The following is a 21543-nucleotide window of genomic DNA, read 5'->3' as shown; positions in this document are numbered from 1 at the left end:
ATTTCTGTGCAATGTGTTGACTGAAGCTAATTAACACATTTCAAAAACATAATGCTGAGTAATGCTCAATCAACTCCATAGACTTCAGTAATGACATCTTCACATCCACTCACATTGCATCGGAATAGTAAAATAAAATATCACAGTGAAGTCGTGGAAAGCAAAGCCTGCTTCTAAAATACTGAAGTTATGCTATAATCTATGTCTAAGTTCACAACTGTAGGCCTTCACAGCAGTCATTGCTCACTTCATTGAGAAAAATATTTTTTCACTGAGCTTACTTGTTAAGCAAGCCATGCAAGTTCAGAGAAGAAGAACTTGGGACCTAAGCCCAGGTGCTTCTGGTCAAAATTGTGGCCCAGAAACCCTCTGCTTTGATAACTGGAGAACTCATGAGGTAGATGAGTTTATGCTTGTACTTGAATCAGAAAGTTTTTTAACCACTTAAATTTATGCACTCACACAAGTGGTGCCAGCCAAGAGCCAAATGTTTATATCTCTACAAAGGCCAGATCCACCAACATAGCGACTTCACCAATTCAGAGAGAAGTCAAAAGCTCACCCTGTGTTCCCTATCCTTGCAGCTCCTTTGGTTCTTCACTACAGCCTGTGTAATGCAGCCAGAGAGCAAGAATGCCACAGGCACACTGCCAGGCTGTACAGAAAGGTTTTGGGTTTTTTCCTCTCCTGGTGCTCTGACTCTCACCATTCTGACAGTAAAGTAGCCCAGATTAAGATATATAAACTAGCTTCTAAATGTAGTAATATACTTTGAGGATGTTAACACCAAATATGATTCTTTTCTATCCTTTCAGTTCTCAGAACAATCCTGTTCTTTCTATATAATATTCTGATTATCTTTTTGTACTAATATTTAGACCCATTTGCTTGTTACTAGTGTTTCCATTAACATAGTCATCACAAAATGGAACTACTATAACTATTTAAAGGCTAATCCTTGAGAAACAGTTGAACTAGATGGTCTTGGAGGCCTTTTCCAACCTCAGTGATTCTATGAAACTCCACTAGCAGTCTCCTTCCAGCTCAAGAACTCTTTCCTTATCACAAAGCATGTCCATACATCATTTAACATTTATCTTATAATCCAAGTTTTAGCAGGTTTTCAGATAGAGCCATATCAGAAGCATTTCTGAATTCCAAACAGAAAATATGTTTCTTTCCTTCCATGGTTTCTTTTTCTTAAAGGAAAACAGCCAAAGTGTTCTTTCACTTTTGGAAGGAAGCTAAAAGACCTAAGGGCTGTTCTTTCCTTCTGTCCTCTGTTTTTAAATGCAGAGATGGCACTGAAAGATTTAGAATAATATATAAAAAGCAGGTACACAATTGAAAACAGGGGAAGTCTAACAGAGTAAACACATTCACACACATCCCTTAGACAAATATTCCTATGAGAAATGTACAGCTCTTCCCTCACATGGAAAGGCAAACTCTTCTATGTTGACATTTCAAAGCAGGTTGGACAGAACAAACTTTCATAATAGGAATGCAAAGCAGAGGCTTAAGGCAGAATCCAAATCTCCCACTTAAGGGAACTATAAAACTATAAATAAATCCCACCTAACTGTTTTCTGACATACCAACCTTATTCCTCGAATGGAAGAGGCTGTAAAATTCCATTCGTGAATCTGTTTCTGTAAAAAACAGAGAGGTATCTGTAATCATCCACAGTTTAACCTTGACTTACTATTGTAAACAAAGTCACAGAATGTTAAGCAAAATAAAGCTTTTCCAATGTGTCTCTTTTCCTTTTTTTCTTCCACCCCACCCCACCCCCCCCCCCCCCCCCCCATTTGAAATCAGATCGATGTATAGGTAAAGAAAGGCCATACATGACTGGTTTACTCACTTGAGGGAAAACAATATAAATGGCTCAGAGGAGAAGCAAAGGCCACATTTCCTCATGTAAAATTAAATCTGAAGAATAAATCTTGAGACACAATTTGCTACACAATATGTTTGCACTCAATGCATCAATGGTTCATATTAAACACAGAGCAGAAAATGCCCTACTCTTATCTAAGCTCAAAGGGAAGGAAATCTTCATACATCTTCCTAAGAGGTATTGAGCCAACAGTTTCAACCCTGGGAGCAGGCTGGAGGCAAAACAGAGGAAGGATGGCCTGCACCTAGGACCACAGCCCTCCCTACATCTCTAGCTAATGGCTGGGTTGTATTTAGCAGCACCAGATACACACCAAGAACTTGTTCCATAAATCAAAGTTGTGTCAGGCACATTCACTCTAAGTAATGAAGTAGAACAGTGTACTGGAAAATAAGTTCACAGATACAGGTAATAATGTGGTCATCTCCTGCTCTGGTATAATTCTTTTACACACTTGCCTCTACATTTTTAGTCATTCTGCACTTATGCTGTTCTGATATTAAGAAGGGGTGGTGAAATACATTCCAGATTGCAAAATTTCAGTTTCACATTGAAAGACATTTCTTACTTTTAAGATATTAAACTGCCCATAACTGTGCCTAATCCTTTCCTGATCTCCTGTGCCTTATCCAGTCATCCAAGACACCAAATATTTTACCTCTTGACATTTATTTGTCACAGGCTGACACTTTTTCTAGTTTCTAATATCATAACTGTAAAATTTTAAAATTTCTACAACATTAAACACAATACTGGGCTTTATCTTTACTTTTTATCTAGCTTTGAGTGGCATCTTAATAAAAATCACACACTTCTAATGAGAAATATTATGAGTAGACCAAATAACCCAAGTGCTTCTAAGAGGCACAGGATAAGTGAAATCTGAACTAGAGCTCAAAACCACCTGTGTTCTAATCATCGTCCCTCCTCTTACTTTCTCTGTAAATGTCAACTTCTGAATCTGCACAAAAGAGATACTGAGGCTTGTGCTTCACAAAAATGTAGCAAATTTTAAATTATTATAAAGTGCTCCAAAATCTACATGTAAAAAAGTAACTTCAAGCACAACTCAGAATACATGAAACACATCTGCTGGTAGTTTTACCATTTCAGTGGGAGAGACATGCCACAGTGAGAGAGATCTTTCATCTGCTTCATTGTTGATTGAAACATATGCAGGCTGGTAGACTTTAGTTGGTTCTATTACCAAAACCTGAAGAGAGAGAACATTTCTCCTCAATAAACCAGCAGCTAAATACACAACAGCATCTTCAGATGCTCTGATATAGACAACAGGCAATCTCACAGTAAGGCCTAGAAAATTTCCAGGGGAAAGAGAAGGGCAAGACAAGAGAGGAAGAGGCTGTGTTCCTATATACAACTAGACAGTATCATCACAGTTTGCTGTAGCAGACTTAAAAGTATTTATTGGAATGCTTTTGGGGTGGTGGGTTAAATGTTTTGTATAAAGATTAGCAGAATGCAGGGTTTTGATACATGCAATGAAATAAATGGCAGTAAAGCATGTATTGAATTCAGAGTCTTACAAATCTTATTACAACTTATCCAGAAACATAAGACACACAAAAAACTTGTTTGGATATAACATCTTACTGGAAATCTCAGTCCATTAGTTGTTTCTTTCGTTGCCTCAAAAATTATATCTAGCCAGAAAGTCAATCTTTCTTGTCTAGGAGAATGTTCTATGGTGAGTTTCTTGAAACGCTGAATTAACATCAGATTCTGAACTAATGATTTCAAGTACCTAGAATGTATTGAATTAGTGAGTTAACAGAGAGAAAATAAAATCTGACCAAATCCTAAAAGCACTGAACTGACTTATACATTCAAAAAATTCACTGCAAAATCAAAGGTACTTTGAAAGCTACCATGATGGTACGCCATAAGGTCAACATGGATGTTCACAAAGAGTATCTTTTTGCAAAAGGGTGTAGTTACATGAGTAATTACATGGGGATTAGACAGGATATTATGAGCTGGAAGATGGTGGGGAAGGGAAGCAGCAGCTAGCCAAACTCTGAAAAGAATGATTTCACAACCTTTTCACAATTATTTCACAAGGAATCATCACAAATGTGAATTCTTTCTTACAAAAAATGTGCTTCAATGGGATATAAACCCAATAGCTACGGATAACTTAATTTCTTACCTTCTCCCTTCCTTCCCAAAACAAAAGGACACAGTATAAAATTAGAGTTATAAAGAATCTTAGATGGGAAAATCTATTTAAGTTATCCAAGTGGCTGCAATGTGGGGTTTTTCTCATTTGTCTTTTTCCCCACATATGGGAACTTGAGCTACAGCCTTCTGCTACTTACCACACTGGAGGCTTCAGCTTAAAAAGTTTCTCTGCTGCTTGTACTGCTTTACCAACATCATTAGCCAGCATGCTCACACTGAAGAACTGTCCTACATCCCAGTAATTGTTCATTTTCTCTAAGCTTCCTTTTCTTCCCAACAAACTGTTTAACCGTACACCTGTAAAATTTCAATTAAAACCCGTATTTTTTTTCTATCAGCAATACACTAATAAATATTTTTTACTGATAAGTCTTATCAGTAAAAGACTAATCAGACCAGATTAAGAATTAGTGATAAAAAAAGTGGATCAAGTTTTCCCCAGAAAAATAACAAACAGCACTGCCCAACACAGAGGCTGGGACTGCAAACCACATCCCCAGTACAGTTCAGACAGTCAGAACTCCAACCACACACAGTGTTGAAAAACGTCTTGTGCTATCTATCTGGCCTATCTGCCTCCTGATTCTTGGTGTAAGCTGTGCATCTCTCTGTCCTCAAGATCTTCATCTATTGCAAAAAATCAATGGCTAGAGGCTTAGGCAAGTCCACCCCAGAGTGAGGTCAGGGAAAAGATTCCAAATATAATTTTCAACTATTATTTTTCTAGGAATAACTGTATCTGTTTCCATCATATGATTTCATTCTAGACCTATAGTGGTAGGTTTCAGTTAGCACCTACATGGAAGAGAGGAATTTAGGTAGGAAACTAGATACTGTCCTGGTAGATCCTTCCAGGAGATACTTTCTGTGGATCTCTCATTTCAGGGACAACAGAAACCCTGTGGATCGTTCCTTGGCATCGCTAAGGAGAGCTGGGCCACACTCTGTCACTTCTTGTCTTTATCCCCTGTTGGCTGTGGAATGGGGTAATCTCTGTGGTACAGTAAAGGCAGTTTACAGATGATGCTGAAGTTGGTCCTTGCTTGTTCTCTGGGACCCTTTAGATGGCCCAAGTTACCAGAAAGCTGCTCCAAGGCAGCAAGTGTAAAAATGGTCCTTCAATATCCCTGTGTTTTAGCCTGCTATCCAGGATCTGCCACTGAAGAGCCTAAACCACCTTTCTGTCTATACAACCCATTATTATAAGTATTTTGGTTTTTTTCTTCATAGGGAGTGAGGCAGAAATCTTGTCTGTGTGTGGCACTGTGTGTGGATATTTACCTATTTTTCTCAGTTCCATTGAGCTTTCAAACTGTTGTCCTGCAACAAGTAGCAAAACTGCAAGGTTAATTCCAGAGTACAAAGTCGACTGGAGTTCAAATCCTTTGCGATACCTGTGGAAAGGAGTCAAGAGCTCACACCTCACCATACAGAATCACTGAAACATTGCAATGTTTTGGTAAGTATCTTAAGCTATTAATTTACAGTAAGGACCATATGGCTAGTTGATACCAATGACACCCTTTGCAAAGAGCAGTTGAAAGAAATTAGCTTTTTTTCTTATGGTGAGAAAGAAAATCTGAGGTTTATGTCCTTCCACCTTGTGTAGGTTTGTGAAAATAAAACAAAGTTGTTACTGCATAACTATTAAATGCAACAGAATCTAGTTTTATTTCACTGTTCATATGAGAAAAGCAATGAAAATATTAGTCTTAGATGCGAGTTTTTAAAAAAGGCGCCAAGCCCTTTGCTTTAAAGCTTCACATTCATTAAAGATAATTGAGAGACAGTTGACAAAGGCTGCATGCACACCATTAGCTGGTGCAGGACAAAGAGAGCCATCTGAAGCTTTTAGGTTCACTACTACCCATCCACATTGCACTAACCATGCTGAAGTGATTTGGGGGGGGTGGGGAGGGGAAGAGAGAGAGGGGGAAGTATTTCACAGTTACAGTACAAACCCACATTGCTAACACTACTGTATTCAGCAGTAGTTTATATGACTGTACAAACATACCTACATGAACAGTATGCCAGTGAGAGCCTGTGTGCACATGCATGCCTCACTGTCTTAAGAAAATTCATAATGCAGTTTATCAATATTTTTCCTTATTTACAGCAGATCATGGCATTTCCTGAGGATCCAGCGTGGAAACCATCCTTTTACAGAGGACCAATGTACGTCCCATGATCTCACCTGTACTTCATTTTGGCCTTGAAGCAGATTAATTGTGTATTTTCTCTAAAAAGACATGGGTGAATCATTGTTCCCCTCCAAAAAACTGAGTGTATCATTCTATATTTATGACAGTCTATAAACAGGGGCAAGAAAACACATAGCCCAAAATCTGGTGCTCAGTAAACCAATTACTCAATTGTTTTTTCTGTTACCATTCAATGGCATGGTCTCGGCTATCGGTATCTTTACAGTCAGAATCAAGAAACATATCCTTGTAGATCCTCCCACATAAACAAAACATATCTGGGGCAGGGTGATCACACGTCTGCAGGACTTGAAGCATAACTTGTAGTGCCTTCTCTCTGTCACCTGCATTGTTTCTTCTGAAATGAAATACAGAGGATAAAATAAATGAGTTCAGATCTGAATCAGTAACTGCAAGGTGGTTGGAATAACATTATCCCCCATCTACCCCACAGCCCGTGCATCATTGCTATATACAGACTTGACTTTATTTGGACTGATGTATGATTGCTGATTGACTGATAAAACCCACACACATTCTCCTACCATGGCACTCTGGTTCTAGCTCACGTAAGAGCCAATTTAAGCCCAGAACTCCTATATGAAGAAAATCTGCCATCTAACTTCATTCCTTCCTGCAGAAGCAGACAGACTCTGCACATCCTGCAATGAGAAACAAGCGCCTGTTTATTCATTTCTTACAATACTCAACAAAACTGGCCACTTTCAGAATGTGAGCTGACAGCTCATTCAGCTACTCCCAAGATTTCTAATCTTGAATCCAGAGGTTTCAGAACTAGTATCAGGCAATACCAACCAAGCACAGGAGAAGCCAGGTCAGTCCTATTTTAGCCAAAAGAATGATGGAGCTCAGTATGGGCTAAAAAGGGTAAACTGAGATGTATTTCTTTAACTAAAATTCTTCAGATAACAGAAAAAAATGGAAAACAAACAGCTGTCATACAGCTTCTTTTGACAAATATTTAACAACTGTATCTGTAAGGAATCAGCAATTAAATAATATTTCCACTCCTTTCATTAAACTTATCAGAGTTTCTGACTCCCTTTACCTTGCTGTTTTTCTAAGTTCAGAATTTGCTATTTCCTGCAAAAAGTCACTTAGAACAAACAAAAATGTCTATTTGCAAGAGCAATACAAACACAGCTTAAGAGTTCAACAGCTTCTCCAAGACATTTTTTAATCACCACAGAGATTTAAAATATTTGCCAACCCCTTTTCAGAACTGTTTACCATTTTCTAATCCCTACCTAGGTATCCAGGAACAGGCTTACAAGTACTATGATTACTTTGTCAGCAATGCTGGTAGCAGATAACCATTTCTGGTAAATTTATTCTTTGCATGCCCTGAAAGGATTAATATTTACTGTAAAATGTCTCAGTTCCTTAGGTAACCAGGTGATGCAATAAGACCAATAACAACGCATCTGTAGCAAAATTCAGGCTTTGGTGCATGTTAGGGGATGGAGAACATCTAATAAGATTAAACAGATTTGTAGCTACTTGTGCAGGCTTTATCCTGCCTTTGATGTCACTGGCAGAGTGTAAACTTTCACAGCAAGCTTTAAAGCATTTTTTCTTCAGATCGACTCTTGTTCTGAAGCTAATGGTGGTTGGTTCACAAGGAGAAAGTTGGGGCTTTTTTACAGTTTTACAAGAAATAAAGACAAGTTAAACAGTATGGGGGTAGATTTATTGCATAGGTCAGTGTGCTCTAACCAAACCTGTTCTGAATGAGTGAGAGTCTCTCGGCAGGATTACCCAAGTTTCACTGTTGTTAATACGAACACAGGGAAAGTTGAGTTAACAGAGCTTAGAACAAAATTAGGCCCTAAAATACAAGTCAAACAGCTCCCAGGTTTAAGTCAGCATGTGTTCAAGCTTTTGCTGAAAACACAAGAAATACACAACCAGTACCTAACTTACAGCACTTCAGCATGGAAGAAGCAAATCCCCTGAATATGAATTTTATAAGCCAGAGCAGAGTCCTAATAGGTTACTACAGAACGGACCCTAGCCAGCTCATTTTACTGCTCCTTAGTCACAGCCCAGCTTGCACTGAAATACGTATGTTCCTTGTGGTATCACACGAACTAGTCATTTTGGGAACAAAGTACAATTCCGAAATAGCTGCTCTTCACCTTGCTTAGTATCTCCATACCTGGGAGAAGATACATCCTACCTTAAACAGGTCTGCGTATACATGTAGTAAAAATATGAGTTACTCTTCATGGTTTGTCTGGAGTGGGGGGGAGCAGTTTTTAAAATCACTAACCACAACCTGAAAATTCTTCCAAATTTTTACCTTTACAACATATATTTTAATGGTAAATGAGCTAAGAAAAAAAGAACACTAGTACTTTTTATTTAGAAACTATATTAAAACAAAGCACACGTCTTAAGAGAGCTGTTAATAATACTATTTTCCCCACTGGTTCCTTTGTTAACACATGTTCATCCTCTCCCTACAAGACTTGCCTTGCAAAAACTTGCACAGAAACTGAACAGAGAAAATCAGTCTAGATTATGTGAACACGATTAACTGCAAAAGCTACTGCCAGTGAGGAGAGAGATCTTCTATTTCTAAATACTAGGGAAATTATGAAAATATTCTAGTGTTTAACAAAGCACTGCCAAAAATCCCCCACAAGCAAAATGCCAGGAATTAAAAGGAAATGGACAGAGCGTAAAAATGAAAAACATCACAACACCTTTTTACAAATAAGCAGCACACTAATCTTCAGTACTGTGTGCAGTTTGAGGCTGCATTGGAAAAAGAAATTAAACTATTAAGATTAGGTGAAAAAGAAAAAAACCAAGAGAGAAGAACAATCAAAGGGATGTAATTGCATGTTTCTGTATGAAGGAAGCTTCTACATACTAAGGTTTTTCAGATAGAAATGACTATACAGAGATTATTTTTTTCCCAGAAATAAAAGGAAATGTTGGCCTGCAGGACACCTTTATAGCCTTTAATCACTTCCTCTAAATTAGACTCAATGTTCTGTTGGCAGTTTTGCTTTGCCTAATAGCTATCATCCTCCAGAAACTGATTTGCTCAGTGCAGTGTCATCCCATGATTTATCTGTCTGCTTGCTCTACCGTGTTTCTTTAACCACCTAAGCACTCTTCTCACTTCCCTGTCTACACAAACCTCTTATCTGTCTCCCCATCCTGCCCCACTATCCACTCCTCCTTTACCTCTCTGAATCACTACAAAGTGAGAGATTGTAGCTACATAATACTATGTAGATATAATAAAACATGTGTAGCTACAAACCTGATGAAAACAGCTTAGCATGTAATAAAGATACCTTTAAAGCATGTGCATACACTGAACAAGCAGAATTGAGGTAAGATCTGGCCACGGTGGAACTTTGATTTTGCTCACCTGTTCTAACCTGCTGCTCTCGCCCCATCCTGCTGTCACATTGTGTCTTAAACCAGAGTTGGAGCCCAACATTCTCAGAAAGAAGCTGCTGTTCCACAACTTGGCAGCTTCAGTCACCTGAACTGTGGCTTGGTTTTAGAAGCTCAAAGGTTCTCAGTGCTGCTGAGATTTGGTTGCTTGTTTCAATGGGGGAACATCTGCACCACCAAGCAGTAAATGCGAAAGGATGCGCTCCTGCTCTTTCCTTGTGTTGTACTCACAGCATCCTCCTCAGTTATTGATATGTAGGAGACCCAAGACGTTCTCAGACTAAAAATTCATAACCTGCTAACGGCACCAGAAACCCTCCCTCCACGAATCAGTCCTGTTCCTCATCCACCACCCCCACAGTTCTCTAGGTGTCTCCTGCTCCAAAGCTCAAGAATAATTTGTTGAGGTTTGCTTCAGTTCATCCAGGTTTTCTCTGAATTTATACTAATGAAGGGAGGTTACAAAGCCAGCAGTCAGCCATCAGTTGCAGAAAGCAGAATCTCTTTACAAATCTATCCTCCTTTTCCCTTCACAAATTTACTTGACAAGCACAAAAATTACTCTTGCTTTCCCTAAAATATGAGTTGGTGGGAGGATATTTAGGGAGATTTATCACTATACATTTTTCTGTCTCCATAATCTTCCCCAGGTATCTGTTGTTGACCACTGTCAGAGACAGGGATTTAGGCTAGAAAGAACTATGCCCCAAACTGGTATGGCCATCCTTACTGCTGTTTCTCTTCCCTAGCTCTCAGTTATCATCCAGAAGTCATATTCACGCCACAGCCTCTCACCTGAAGTAACACTGCCTTACAGCAAAAGAAACACAACCCACAAATTATCTTTTTTTTTTCCTTTCTTTTTGGTTTCATTGCTTCACACTTCTTTCTTCTCCCTCAAACCCATTATCTTCCCTGAATCTTTCTCTCCACTGCAGACATTACGGGGAGTCCTAGCTTTAACTATCCCCAAAACAAAAATCCTTCCCACTTCACAGACTGGTTTTACAAGCTTTAAAGTACTGGCATGGTTAAGGAACCAGAACTACACTCAGCAAACCAAGCTTTTGTCCAACAAAGTTAACAGGAACAGCAGGGATTTCTCTGGGACAAGAACTAGCTTGCTCTGTAAGTAACAGTTGATACAATCTTTTCTTTCTTCACCTTTTTGTTCACATCTTCCCCTGTACGAACTGTTTCAATCTGTCTAGCTGGAGAAGACTATCTGCTATAGAAAATTCTATGTCAGTGAAAAGTAATTCGCTCAAGGGAATACACCTTTGGGTTTCTTTATATTTCGTGTTGACTTATTAATTAGAGCTTCTTATTTTAGGACACCTATAAGCAAATAGATTTCTTGAAGAGCAGTGCACAGGGGGAAAAAAATTCAAACCACAACAAGAAGTTACAAAAATGTTTCCCAGAAAATAGTCCATTCAAAAAGACTAACCTGTTTTTCCACTCTATTCCTACATGAACCCTGCTTGTCTTCTCATTTCAGCCTTGAAGCAGATATCAATAGTTTACTGCATATATTATGATTAAACACCGCCCCACTCTCACTGTCACATTGCAGATAAAGTGTCAGACAACTTAATCAGCTACTATAAATCACATAGAACCATTCATAAAATAACTCATGTTCATATATGATATTGTCTTCTTTTATTATAATGGACAATACCTTTGCTTACAGTAATTACATGCAATTAATAACAAAATACATATTTTGAATTTTCTTCTATAAAAACAGGACATAGTTAGTTAAATACGCCTTAATGACTCCACAGCAGATGATCTGACCTGGTACTAACTATATAGAAAACCACATCAAAAGAAAGATTTTTAAAAAACAATCTTAATTATTGAGGAATACAACAACTGATTTGAACTAGAGTTATTACACTTGCAATCTCACTTAAAACATGAAACTAATTTGTGAGTTATGACAGATTTCAATAAGGACAGAATTTTATTGTAGACCCTTTAATATTTGAAATGAGGAATAATATTTGAAATGAGGAAAACTCGGCTTTGAGACTGGACCTAAGTTTGCAAGTCTCTAGAGTTATATAAGACAATGAAAAAAACCAGCTTTTTCCCCCCCCTCACATGCTTCAGGTGCCTCATGAAGCCACTCATAAAATAAGGAACACCATGATGTGTTTTTTACTAAATCTGAGTAATTGCAGAATGGAACATTTTAAATAACCAACTGTTATTCAATGGGAATAATTTCCTATGGCTACTATTATTCACAATTACTAGTGATTTTCTACTTGCACCCTGTAACGCGCTTCACTTGCTAATTGCCTTTTTTATTATTGTATTGGAATATGTTGCTTGTTAAAAAACCAACATGCTGAGTTAAATAATAGTGACTACAGCTGCCCTCATCTTTAATATAAGTGAAGACAGGACTGCTTTGGAAAGAGACTGAAGTCGTCACAGCTCTGGCCTCATGCCAGGGCAGGCTTTGGTTTTAAAGTCTGCTCTGTTCTGAACAGAATTTGACATAGTCTTTGGCCTCTTTGCAATCTTCCAGAACTTGGTAGCCCCAGTCCTGGTAAATAAGGCCAACTGAAAAACACTTGAACATAAATGTACAGCGAATCATCAAAAACTTTCTAGTAGTAGTGATTCCAAACACAAAAGGCCTGTATATATACATATATAATATATTGACAAAGCATATTAAATCACTTTGTATGTCTGTCTGCTTTAAGAAGAATTTTGGGGGTTTTTTTAATAAAAAAAGGGAAGGAAAAAAAGCTGTAATATTAGATACAACCAGCTTTAACACCATGGCATACATGCAGGTAGTATTTTTACCTTCTTTTCTTTATTAAAGAAAGCTACAGCCTTCACACTAGATGATGAGGGAATTGCTTGTTGGAAGGGTAACTGGATGTGTTTGCACACTCAGATTCTGTAAGACATCTAATTCCAGGGTGAAAGCTTCCCAAAAAGGGATCATTGACAGGGCCTCTGTATGTGAATTGAGAAATTAACCACTAAAAGCAGCTATAAGAGCAGTATTGAAATCATTTGGGAAGAGCCATGTCCTAAATTCAGCAAGTCAAGCTCATGAACTTTAGCTGGAACTCACAGAGGAAAGCAGAATGGACCAATGTAACAAACACAGTGACACGCAAACCATGGCACAACACAAAGGAATGCCCTTTAAAAGTGCAAAAAACATAAAATTTTAGAAGAAACCCCCAGAAGTCCAGGTCATTGTTAAAATGTAAATTCAATCCCCACATGTCTACTTGCCAATGTAAAATTAAACTGTGTGATCAAGCGGGGTGGGGGTGCATGGGTTGTTTAAAGGAATCATGAATCCTGGTCATCACATGGAAGAGTTGGATTTACTGTAAGGTTCTGCCATGGACTGGCATTCACTGTTGGTGTTGAGACCCCCACCTCAGGAACTGGGATGCAGGTAGAGCAGAAGCTGGGAGCTGCAGGAGAAAGGACAACCATACACCTGAGGCAGCTGCAGGCCATACTGAATGACTGTCTTCTAGCTTTACGCAGATCCCTTCACTCAAAGACTTGCCACAGAAACGTGCACTTCTCACTTTATAGGAGGACTAGCTTGAGAGGCTGAAGGCTAGTAGAGATGCGTTTACATTTACTGTTGAAGACAGTGGGATTTTGAAATACATGTCATCATGCTTTATACATCAAAAGACAAATCACAATGATGACATCTCAGTTTGAGAACCTTTACTTTGTGGACTTACATATCTGTGTGTTAGTTCCATATCTGTAAATGTAAGAAAATGCCATTGTTCTATTTCTCCATGATATGGTGATAAATTAATCACGTTTTGCAACAATAAACATGAAAGGACCCATAAGGTACCAATAATATTTCAGGTGGGGGGGTGGAGGGCTTTGCCATATAATAAATGTGTATTCATTCATCATACAGCACTGTTGCATCTTTAACAAGCACATGAACGCAAATCATTGAGATACTGACCACCTGACCTCCAGCTATTCCAGTGCACCTCACCAGGCAAAGCTCTCGAGGGAAAAAATCAGACAGCCTTCAATTAGACACACATTTAAAACAGAGGAAATAAAATGGTAACCTTAATTCAGAAATTGCTTAGCTATCAAGAATCTGGAACTGGGAAAACATTCTTTCATGGCAGGTCCCATACCTCATCTTCTCTTTACACAGTGCCTGCCTCCCAGGCAAGGTATACCCATGGAGTGAAGCAAACAGCTATCTACATCTGAAACATCCAGCACTCAGTTACACAGCATCTTACTTCAGAGCAAAGCTGTGAATACAAGCATTAAAAACATTCATGTTGCACATTTGGGCTGAACTTATACCTAAAGATGTGTTCCATTCTATGCCTAAATCAAGATACAGACCTAAATCTCACCTGGAAGACAACAAGGAAAAACATCTTAAACCAATCCATGTCTGTATAAAAGAAAGCACTCTCTTCTCTGCTTGTGTGTGGAGTCAAAATGAACTAGCTTAAGACAGCGGTAGAGGAATGGCCTTTTGCTCCCTAGGCCTTCTGAACAAACAGCTAGGAGGGTGATCAATATAGATAGCTGGGCTTGGAAACAAGCACAAGCCTGTCCTTGCAAACATCCTTTATTAGCCTCTGTTATTAGACATGACAAACCTAAGATGGTCTCAATGGTCTACTCTGAAAGGGAAACCAGGGAGGAAGATAGTGATCTAGGAGAGGGACTGAGTGTAAAAACCTGTTGTGTCCCCTACATATGATAATAGTGCTTGAGCACCTGTCTGCCCAGTACTCTTGCAGGTGTGCCCAGGCTTCCAAGCCAGGTCAGACAGACTCAGGCTGGCTTTGAACCAGAAGACGTGCAGCTAGGCTGGAACAGTGCTGAGCCTAAAAGAAAACATCCCTGTCCCTTCCCTTAGCACAACTTGTTAACTGGGACCCAGAATGGCACACAGCTGGGGCTCAGGTTGGGCTTGTGTCCAGCCAAGATGTGAGACCCCCAGAAGCAGTCCCGCACCGCTTGCCTGCCGCATGGCTAGCTCCATGCAGCAGTGCAGCAACACTGACTTGAAAACGGTAAGTGAAAACAATTGGCAAGAGAACTCAGTTACAGAGTCCAAGAGGAAATAAATGAATGACTTTGTTGATTATGATCACAGTTCTGGTACACTTTCATTATGACATTAAGCAAACATTAACTTCTGCAAGGTCTGATATTCTTACAGCTGCTAATTCTATTTTGCTTATGATGCATTTTGTTCCTGGTAGGCTCAATCAGTTGTATTTAGCCACATTAATACTGTTCTGTATGCTAAAAGTAGTAGAATATGAAGTTAAAACATTGTTCTGTATTTTTATAAATAGACTCTGAGTGTATTTTTATAAATAGATTCTGATGGAACTCACTGAAAAGAATTTGGTTTTAAAACAGAAAAAGTAAGTGATTTAAAAAATCCCATGAAGATGCTAAAAGCAATATTTTAGGGGTCATTTTGAACTAAGCGGACTCAGTCTTAAAATGTTCTTTCAACATCTGTAGAATCAAAATTCTGCATTCTTACTGATGGAAAACTGGTCATTTATTTCTGAAAAAAACTTTTTTTTCCTAGAAATGTTTAAATTGTTCCCAGAAGAACACAAGGAGAGTCAATGCTGGCTCAGGCTAGTGACAGATTTAATGAAACCTATTGATGGGGAAAGTGAGTTAATAAGCAATTAATTTTGTCTTGTCTTAACCAGGGAGCTATTGGTATTACCAAAGCAGATAATTTAGTGGTATGAGGTTCACATGCTGCTCAAAATGCAAAGAATTTGAAGACAAAGAGTGTAATGGAGCTTGCCAATTTTATTATGCATATCTAAATGAAAACATTTTTTAAAACTGATCATATCAGGATATTTTTCTAAAGACATGGCATGACCCTAGCATTATTCTTACTGGCAAGTTTAAACATCTTTTGATTATTTCAGGAATTTGACTCAAGTTGGACAAACAACTTCTGAAATACAGGGCCAAATCCTTTTTGTTGAAGCCATTTCTCAAGACATCACTATGATATTTTAAGGAGATTTGAATTTCAGAATCTTTATATTATCAAACCTGCAATTTTTAGGGGCTGGGGGATAAAAGGTGGAAAAACATACCATTTGATAATATTCAATAACTACTACACAGCCAAGAACATGCCTTATAATTTACAGAATTTAATTAAGGAAACTTCAAACACTGGGATCTATTAAAAATTGTACTTTGTGTGGTACATTAAAAATTTGATACCAAGACTGTGCATTTTTTCCTTTTATTTTTAAGCAGCCTATTGTGAAAACCATCTATCATTAGGTGTGATACACCGAAAGACACACTTCAGTGAAACCAGTTAGCAGACTAAGTAGATGGTTAACTGGCTAAGGTTTAATGGAGTGAAGGACCAATGTACCCAGTGAACCATACATAAGCTGAATCATATGCAAGAGCTGTATTTATGTATTTGGTACTAAGAGCTAAATATTAATTTATCCTTATTATTAAAAAGGCTTCATCATCATCTAAATTTGGGTTAAAGTTCCAAACATAGGTCTAGTTGTCTTTTTCAATGAAAGACTTGGATGTTGTCTGGCATCTGATATATTTCTTCTCACAGAAGGAATTCTCATTGTAATCTATTAACTTCTTACAATTTACTTCTTTTAATTAAAAAAAGGCCTTTTAAATAGGTTCAATTCTAGCCTTAAAAAAAATCACTATAGCTAGCTGTCATAAAAGCATGAGCATTAGGATTATGCAACACATCAGTCACAGCTGTGCTGTTTGCTCCATATATTCTATATACTCTCTCATTCACTACTAGTCTTTCAAAGATCAAGCTACTTGCACAGCATCACCCAGATGATCACTCAGCCTATTAAAATCCACCAGATCCTTTTCTAAGTCCACTGATTCCTACAGAGTTTCTTGTGGGCACGTACTGCATCCTTTGTTCCTGTGTGTATGACCTTGCATATGTTGCATAAGAATGATTTTTAATATTTTTTTGGCAGACAGCACAGTCTGTAAATGCTGCAAGGAGACTGTTCTTTGACACAGGGACAGCCGATAATTTTCTGAGCAATTATTTTGCATTTACTCCTACACCGGATGAAACTGTCAAATGGCACAAGACACTAACTTTCCATAAAAAGCCACAGGATCTGCTTTACTAGATCTACTATTAAGTTCTTAATCCCTTTGACAGATGCCAGCTTGATGTTGCCCAGTACTATTTTTTTTGGACAGATTGCAGGTCACAATTTTAATAGCATGTGGATTGCATCTAACCAATCACTTTTATTACTACATATGATTTCATTTGTATGAGAAGTATTTTCTACAATACAATCTGAATACTTAATAATTGTTAATAATGAATAATAATTGATTATATTTAATAATTCCAGTCACTACTGGGGACTCAGTTTAGGGCCAGTTCTTTTGAACATTTCCATAAATGACCTGGACTCAGGACTAGAGGGTATCCTAAGTAAATTTGCAGATGGCACCAAATTGGGAGGAGCTGTTGACTCCACTGAGGGTGGAGAAGACTTGCAGAGACACCTCTAAAGATCAGAGAGCTGGGCAATCACCAACAGCATGAAGTTTAATGTGGGCAAGTGCCAGATCTGGCACCTGGGAAGGGGCAACCCTGGGTGCATGTTCAGACTGGGGGGCCAGATGCTGGAGGTCAGCCATTCTGAGAGGGATTTGGGGGTCTTGGTTGACAGCAAGTTAAACATGAGCCATCAGTGTGCCCAGGCAGTCAGGAGAGCCAACTGTATCCTGGGGTGCACCAAGCACGGCATTGCCAGGTGGTCCAGGGAGGGGATTGTCCTGCTCTACACTGCACTGGTGCAGCCTCACCTCAAGTGCTGGGTGCAGTTTTGGGAGACAGGCTGAAGTGCCTTGGTTTTACAGCCTGGAGAAGAGGAGACTGAGGGGAAACCTCATCACAGTCTATGGCTTCCTGAGGAGAGGAAGCAAAAGGGCATGTACCAATCTCCTCTCTTTGGTGACCAGTGAGAGAACCTGAGGGAACAGCATGAAGCTGCAACAGGGGAGGTTTAGGCTGGATAACAGGAAGAGGTTCTTTACTGAGAGGGTGGTTGGGCACTGGAACAGGCTCCCCAGGGAAGTGGTCACAGCACTGAGCTTGACTGAGTTCAAGAGGCATCTGGATGATGCACTCAGTCCCATGCTCTGACTTGTCTGGCCCTGTGTGGAGCCAGGAGTTGGACTTGATGATCCTTATGGGTCCCTTCCAACTCAGGAGATTCTATGATTCTATGAATACAAATTCTTTATAAATGAAGAAACTATTATACATAGGCACTAGAGAAATGTGTAGCCTACTAGGGTTCAGTAACGTGCTTTCTAATTTAGCAACATGCCTGTAGGTCCAGATCACCTCTCAGCCTTTCAAGGAAACTGTACCATGAATGTGTATTTACAGATCAAGCAGTGCTCATTACATATTACTTTAATAACTCACCTATAATTCTATTATGCTAACCTTTTCAAGGGATTCAGTATAATCGATGACTCAGAATAAATAATCTCAGCCTGACCCAGAACCCATTGGTATTATTGAAGACTTTCACAGTTACTCAGGTGGCCTTTGAAACAGATACACTCTCCTCAGGTCAGGTTGTTGACAAAATGATGGTTGTTGGAAAACAATTATTTTAAAAGTTACAAGCTGTCCTGGAGCACAGGAAGTATGGGATTAAGGAAAGATGATTGTGGTGAATACCAGAATGTGCAGAAAGGGAAAATACTTTTATATTATCTGCACTGTAAATTTATATATAAGCCCATATGGCACAGCAATAGAATGAAACAACCTCAATCAATCATCCTTACCGATTCAATGCAAAAGCATAATGAAATTTAATGTTGTGCTGATCAGCCAGATCACAGGTAGGAAGCATTTCTAGTGTTTCGACTAGCTTCACCATAGCATCATAGTCCTGGTATGAATTTAAAAAGATAAAAAGAAAAGAAAAATGAAAGAAAAGAAACTGAAAGCAGAGGAAAGCATCACTAAATTAAAATGTATCATGACTGCTAGACAGTATGTCAAGTGACTATTCCTAGAAGAGTCAGTGAAACGGCCAGAAACTCCGTATAAGGAATTAACTAGGGATTTTGTCTGTTCCAAGTCTCTTCCTCACCTCAATGCCACTGCCCAATTTACTGAATCCCTCTGGCCAGTTTGATCAATTCAGCACCAGGAAGAAGAGGTGATGGGTCTGGCTCTTCCAGGCCTTGTTAAGGACTTCGGATGAATGACACTTCATCAGGTCATCACAGACACAGTTCATTGCACAGTTCATTCTGCAGCACATCAGCCAATTGTGCATTCATTTTGGTTTCTCAGGGGCAGCCCACATATACATTGCTGAAGAGGTCAGTTTACTGACATCACAAATGGCCTCACATTACTTAATTTGCTTGTTCAAAAAAATGTTTTGAGACTACTACACTTCTCAAGGAAAACGACACTTCAAAAGAATGCAAATGATACCAGAGTTGATCAAAATTAAGTTGGATAAAGTGCTAAGGGAAAATATGCAACTCTGAATGGAAAGCTGGGCAATGCAGGATGATGTGGTCACCCACTACTCTCATGACCCATTTATACTTATCAAAGAACCAACTTAGATCCTGACAGAAAAAAAAAAAATCCATCAAATGGTTGGGAATGTATTTTAAAAGGGATGTCAAACACACAGACTCTTGGTTTGGAACTATATCATGCAGGCTGAGTTTTAGCAAAAGCACAACTTATTTACAGATAAAATTAAAAAAAATACAGGTGGAATTATATTTTTAAAATAAATTAATATTTCTTTTAATGACAGTTATCAACTGGGGCACGTTTCTAAATATATCTGAGTTTGGGAGGTGAGGGAGAAAAGGGAGAGAAGGGAAAAATTAACATCTTGATTGAGTAGGGATTTGTTTGTTATGTTTTTTTTTAAATAGGTTAAAAACTACTAAAACCAAAGGAGACTTTAGGAAGTCACCTAATCTGTGTTTCTGAATCACAGGCAAAAGAAGAGTTTAAAGTCCCTTAAGCTGCCTAAAAGACAAGTCAAAGTATTAAACAATGTAATGCTTTAGCATCAGTTTTGAATCATTGTTTAACAAACAATGAAGTACAGAAGAACAAACAAGAGCCAAAATCCCAGAGTTAAATAATCTTCCTTAGGAACATACCTGAATATCTCTGTAAGAAAGAAGTAGGTTTATGACAATGTCAGAAGTCAGCACTTCAGTATTATCCATACGAAGCTTAATCCTGGCCAGCTCCTTAGCCAGTTCATCTCCTTGATACTTCTCTCTAGCTTTTCTAATATCATTTAGCAGTGTTTCTTTATAATAGGCACTAAGGAAATAAAAAATAGGCATATGGGAAGAAGACTGTTAGAAATTTCTTATGAAACATGATTCTGTTTCTAATAAAAAAGCATAATTTCTAATAAACAGTACCATTTTCTCAGTGCACCTGCACATCAAATGTTTCCACATTTTTCATTAACTATTTATAAATATTCCACCTTGCCCCACCTCAGACTGTGGGGCTATGCATCAATACATTTATAACCAGGACTGTGAGATAATGTGTCATTTCTTTGCCTTCTTAATTACCATGACAGATGTGGTACTTCTTTAGCTGTATCCTAAAGATGGAAGCAACTGGGATATCAAAGGGACACAGAGAGGAAACACCGGTGTGATCTGAAGAGGAGGTATGTGATTTTATCATAAAAGCAGCAGAGAGGCTTTCAAACAAAGAAGCTAAACCAAACACAAACCACCAAAAGATGACTTGTTTGCAACTGTTTGATGAGCTTAATACATAATGTGGGCAGGACTGATGTAAAAGCCCCCAGTTAGTGCATCTTATTTACAGTAACATCAGTATACAATGCAACACCAGAGCTTTTGTAGAGTACAAAATCACATCTACATTATCTTTATGATGGTTACAAACAACCTGGACAGGCTACTTAGAGGTCACTTTACCTGAAGCAGCTCATGAAGTCTACAGTTTGGAAGTTAGAGGACATCACCTGACACACACTCAAGTGCTAAAATGCCTTTTTGTTTACCACTGAGTATTGCAAAGCATTTGACTTTGCTCAGCATATAGCAATGAAAACTAAGTTTTCCAATACATGTTATATCTTATATATTGTCAGATATGTTTAAAGTGCAGAGCAGCAAGGTCACAGTAAGTTCTGCTGGAAAGCTTTTAGGAGTTGTTTTACTGTCAGTGGAGGTTTGGCCTAATTCAACATGGATTTCCAGTCTTGGGTCTCTATCCAGATTGTCTTCTACTGGAATAATGATAATTAGTCCTTCTTGTGCTAGCCAAACTGCAGGGTGATACTGGGTAATATTTTTCAAAAGTATCCAAATGACTTAGGAATGGGAGTCTCACTTTCAAGAACGATGCAATACAACCTCTTCAAACTTATTCAAGGTTTTGGCAGAAATGAGGGACCATCTAGCTACGTCTTCTTCTTCACAGGGATCTACCACAACAGTGTCTAATTCTGCAGCTGTACAAAAGCTGCTTTCGGGTACTTCAGCCTGAAGTTGGAAGAAAGGAAAGAGGCTTTACTGTAGGAGTTCACAGCACAATTATCAAATCTAAATCATACACAACCCTGGTCATAAATGTCAGAGACAAAGTTTACAGGTAGCTTTGGACACCAGATGCCCAGAACACTATTTACTGCTACCAGGACCAAG

At 38.5% G+C, this 21543-nt stretch overlaps 1 protein-coding gene across 1 annotated transcript in view; it reads right to left on the bottom strand.

The window, feature by feature from the left end:
• The window catches only part of MAP3K15 (mitogen-activated protein kinase kinase kinase 15), a gene marked incomplete at its 5' end in the record, with an annotated part of 88129 nt that overhangs the window by 26904 nt on the left and 39682 nt on the right, over positions 1-21543 (bottom strand). The window contains 8 exons of the mRNA XM_084269758.1: positions 1603-1652; positions 3009-3116; positions 3518-3668; positions 4243-4402; positions 5387-5499; positions 6497-6667; positions 18643-18749; positions 20002-20170. Coding sequence (XP_084125884.1) covers positions 1603-1652; positions 3009-3116; positions 3518-3668; positions 4243-4402; positions 5387-5499; positions 6497-6667; positions 18643-18749; positions 20002-20170 — 1029 coding nt within the window. The remainder of the gene's footprint in view (positions 1-1602; positions 1653-3008; positions 3117-3517; positions 3669-4242; positions 4403-5386; positions 5500-6496; positions 6668-18642; positions 18750-20001; positions 20171-21543) is intronic.

Source organism: Gallinula chloropus (genome assembly GCF_964237585.1).
Source record: "Gallinula chloropus genome assembly, chromosome: 1".
Lineage (NCBI taxonomy): Eukaryota > Metazoa > Chordata > Aves > Gruiformes > Rallidae > Gallinula > Gallinula chloropus.
The sequence above is the reverse complement of the archived record's forward strand: the minus strand, read 5'-3'. Positions and strand labels throughout refer to the sequence as shown.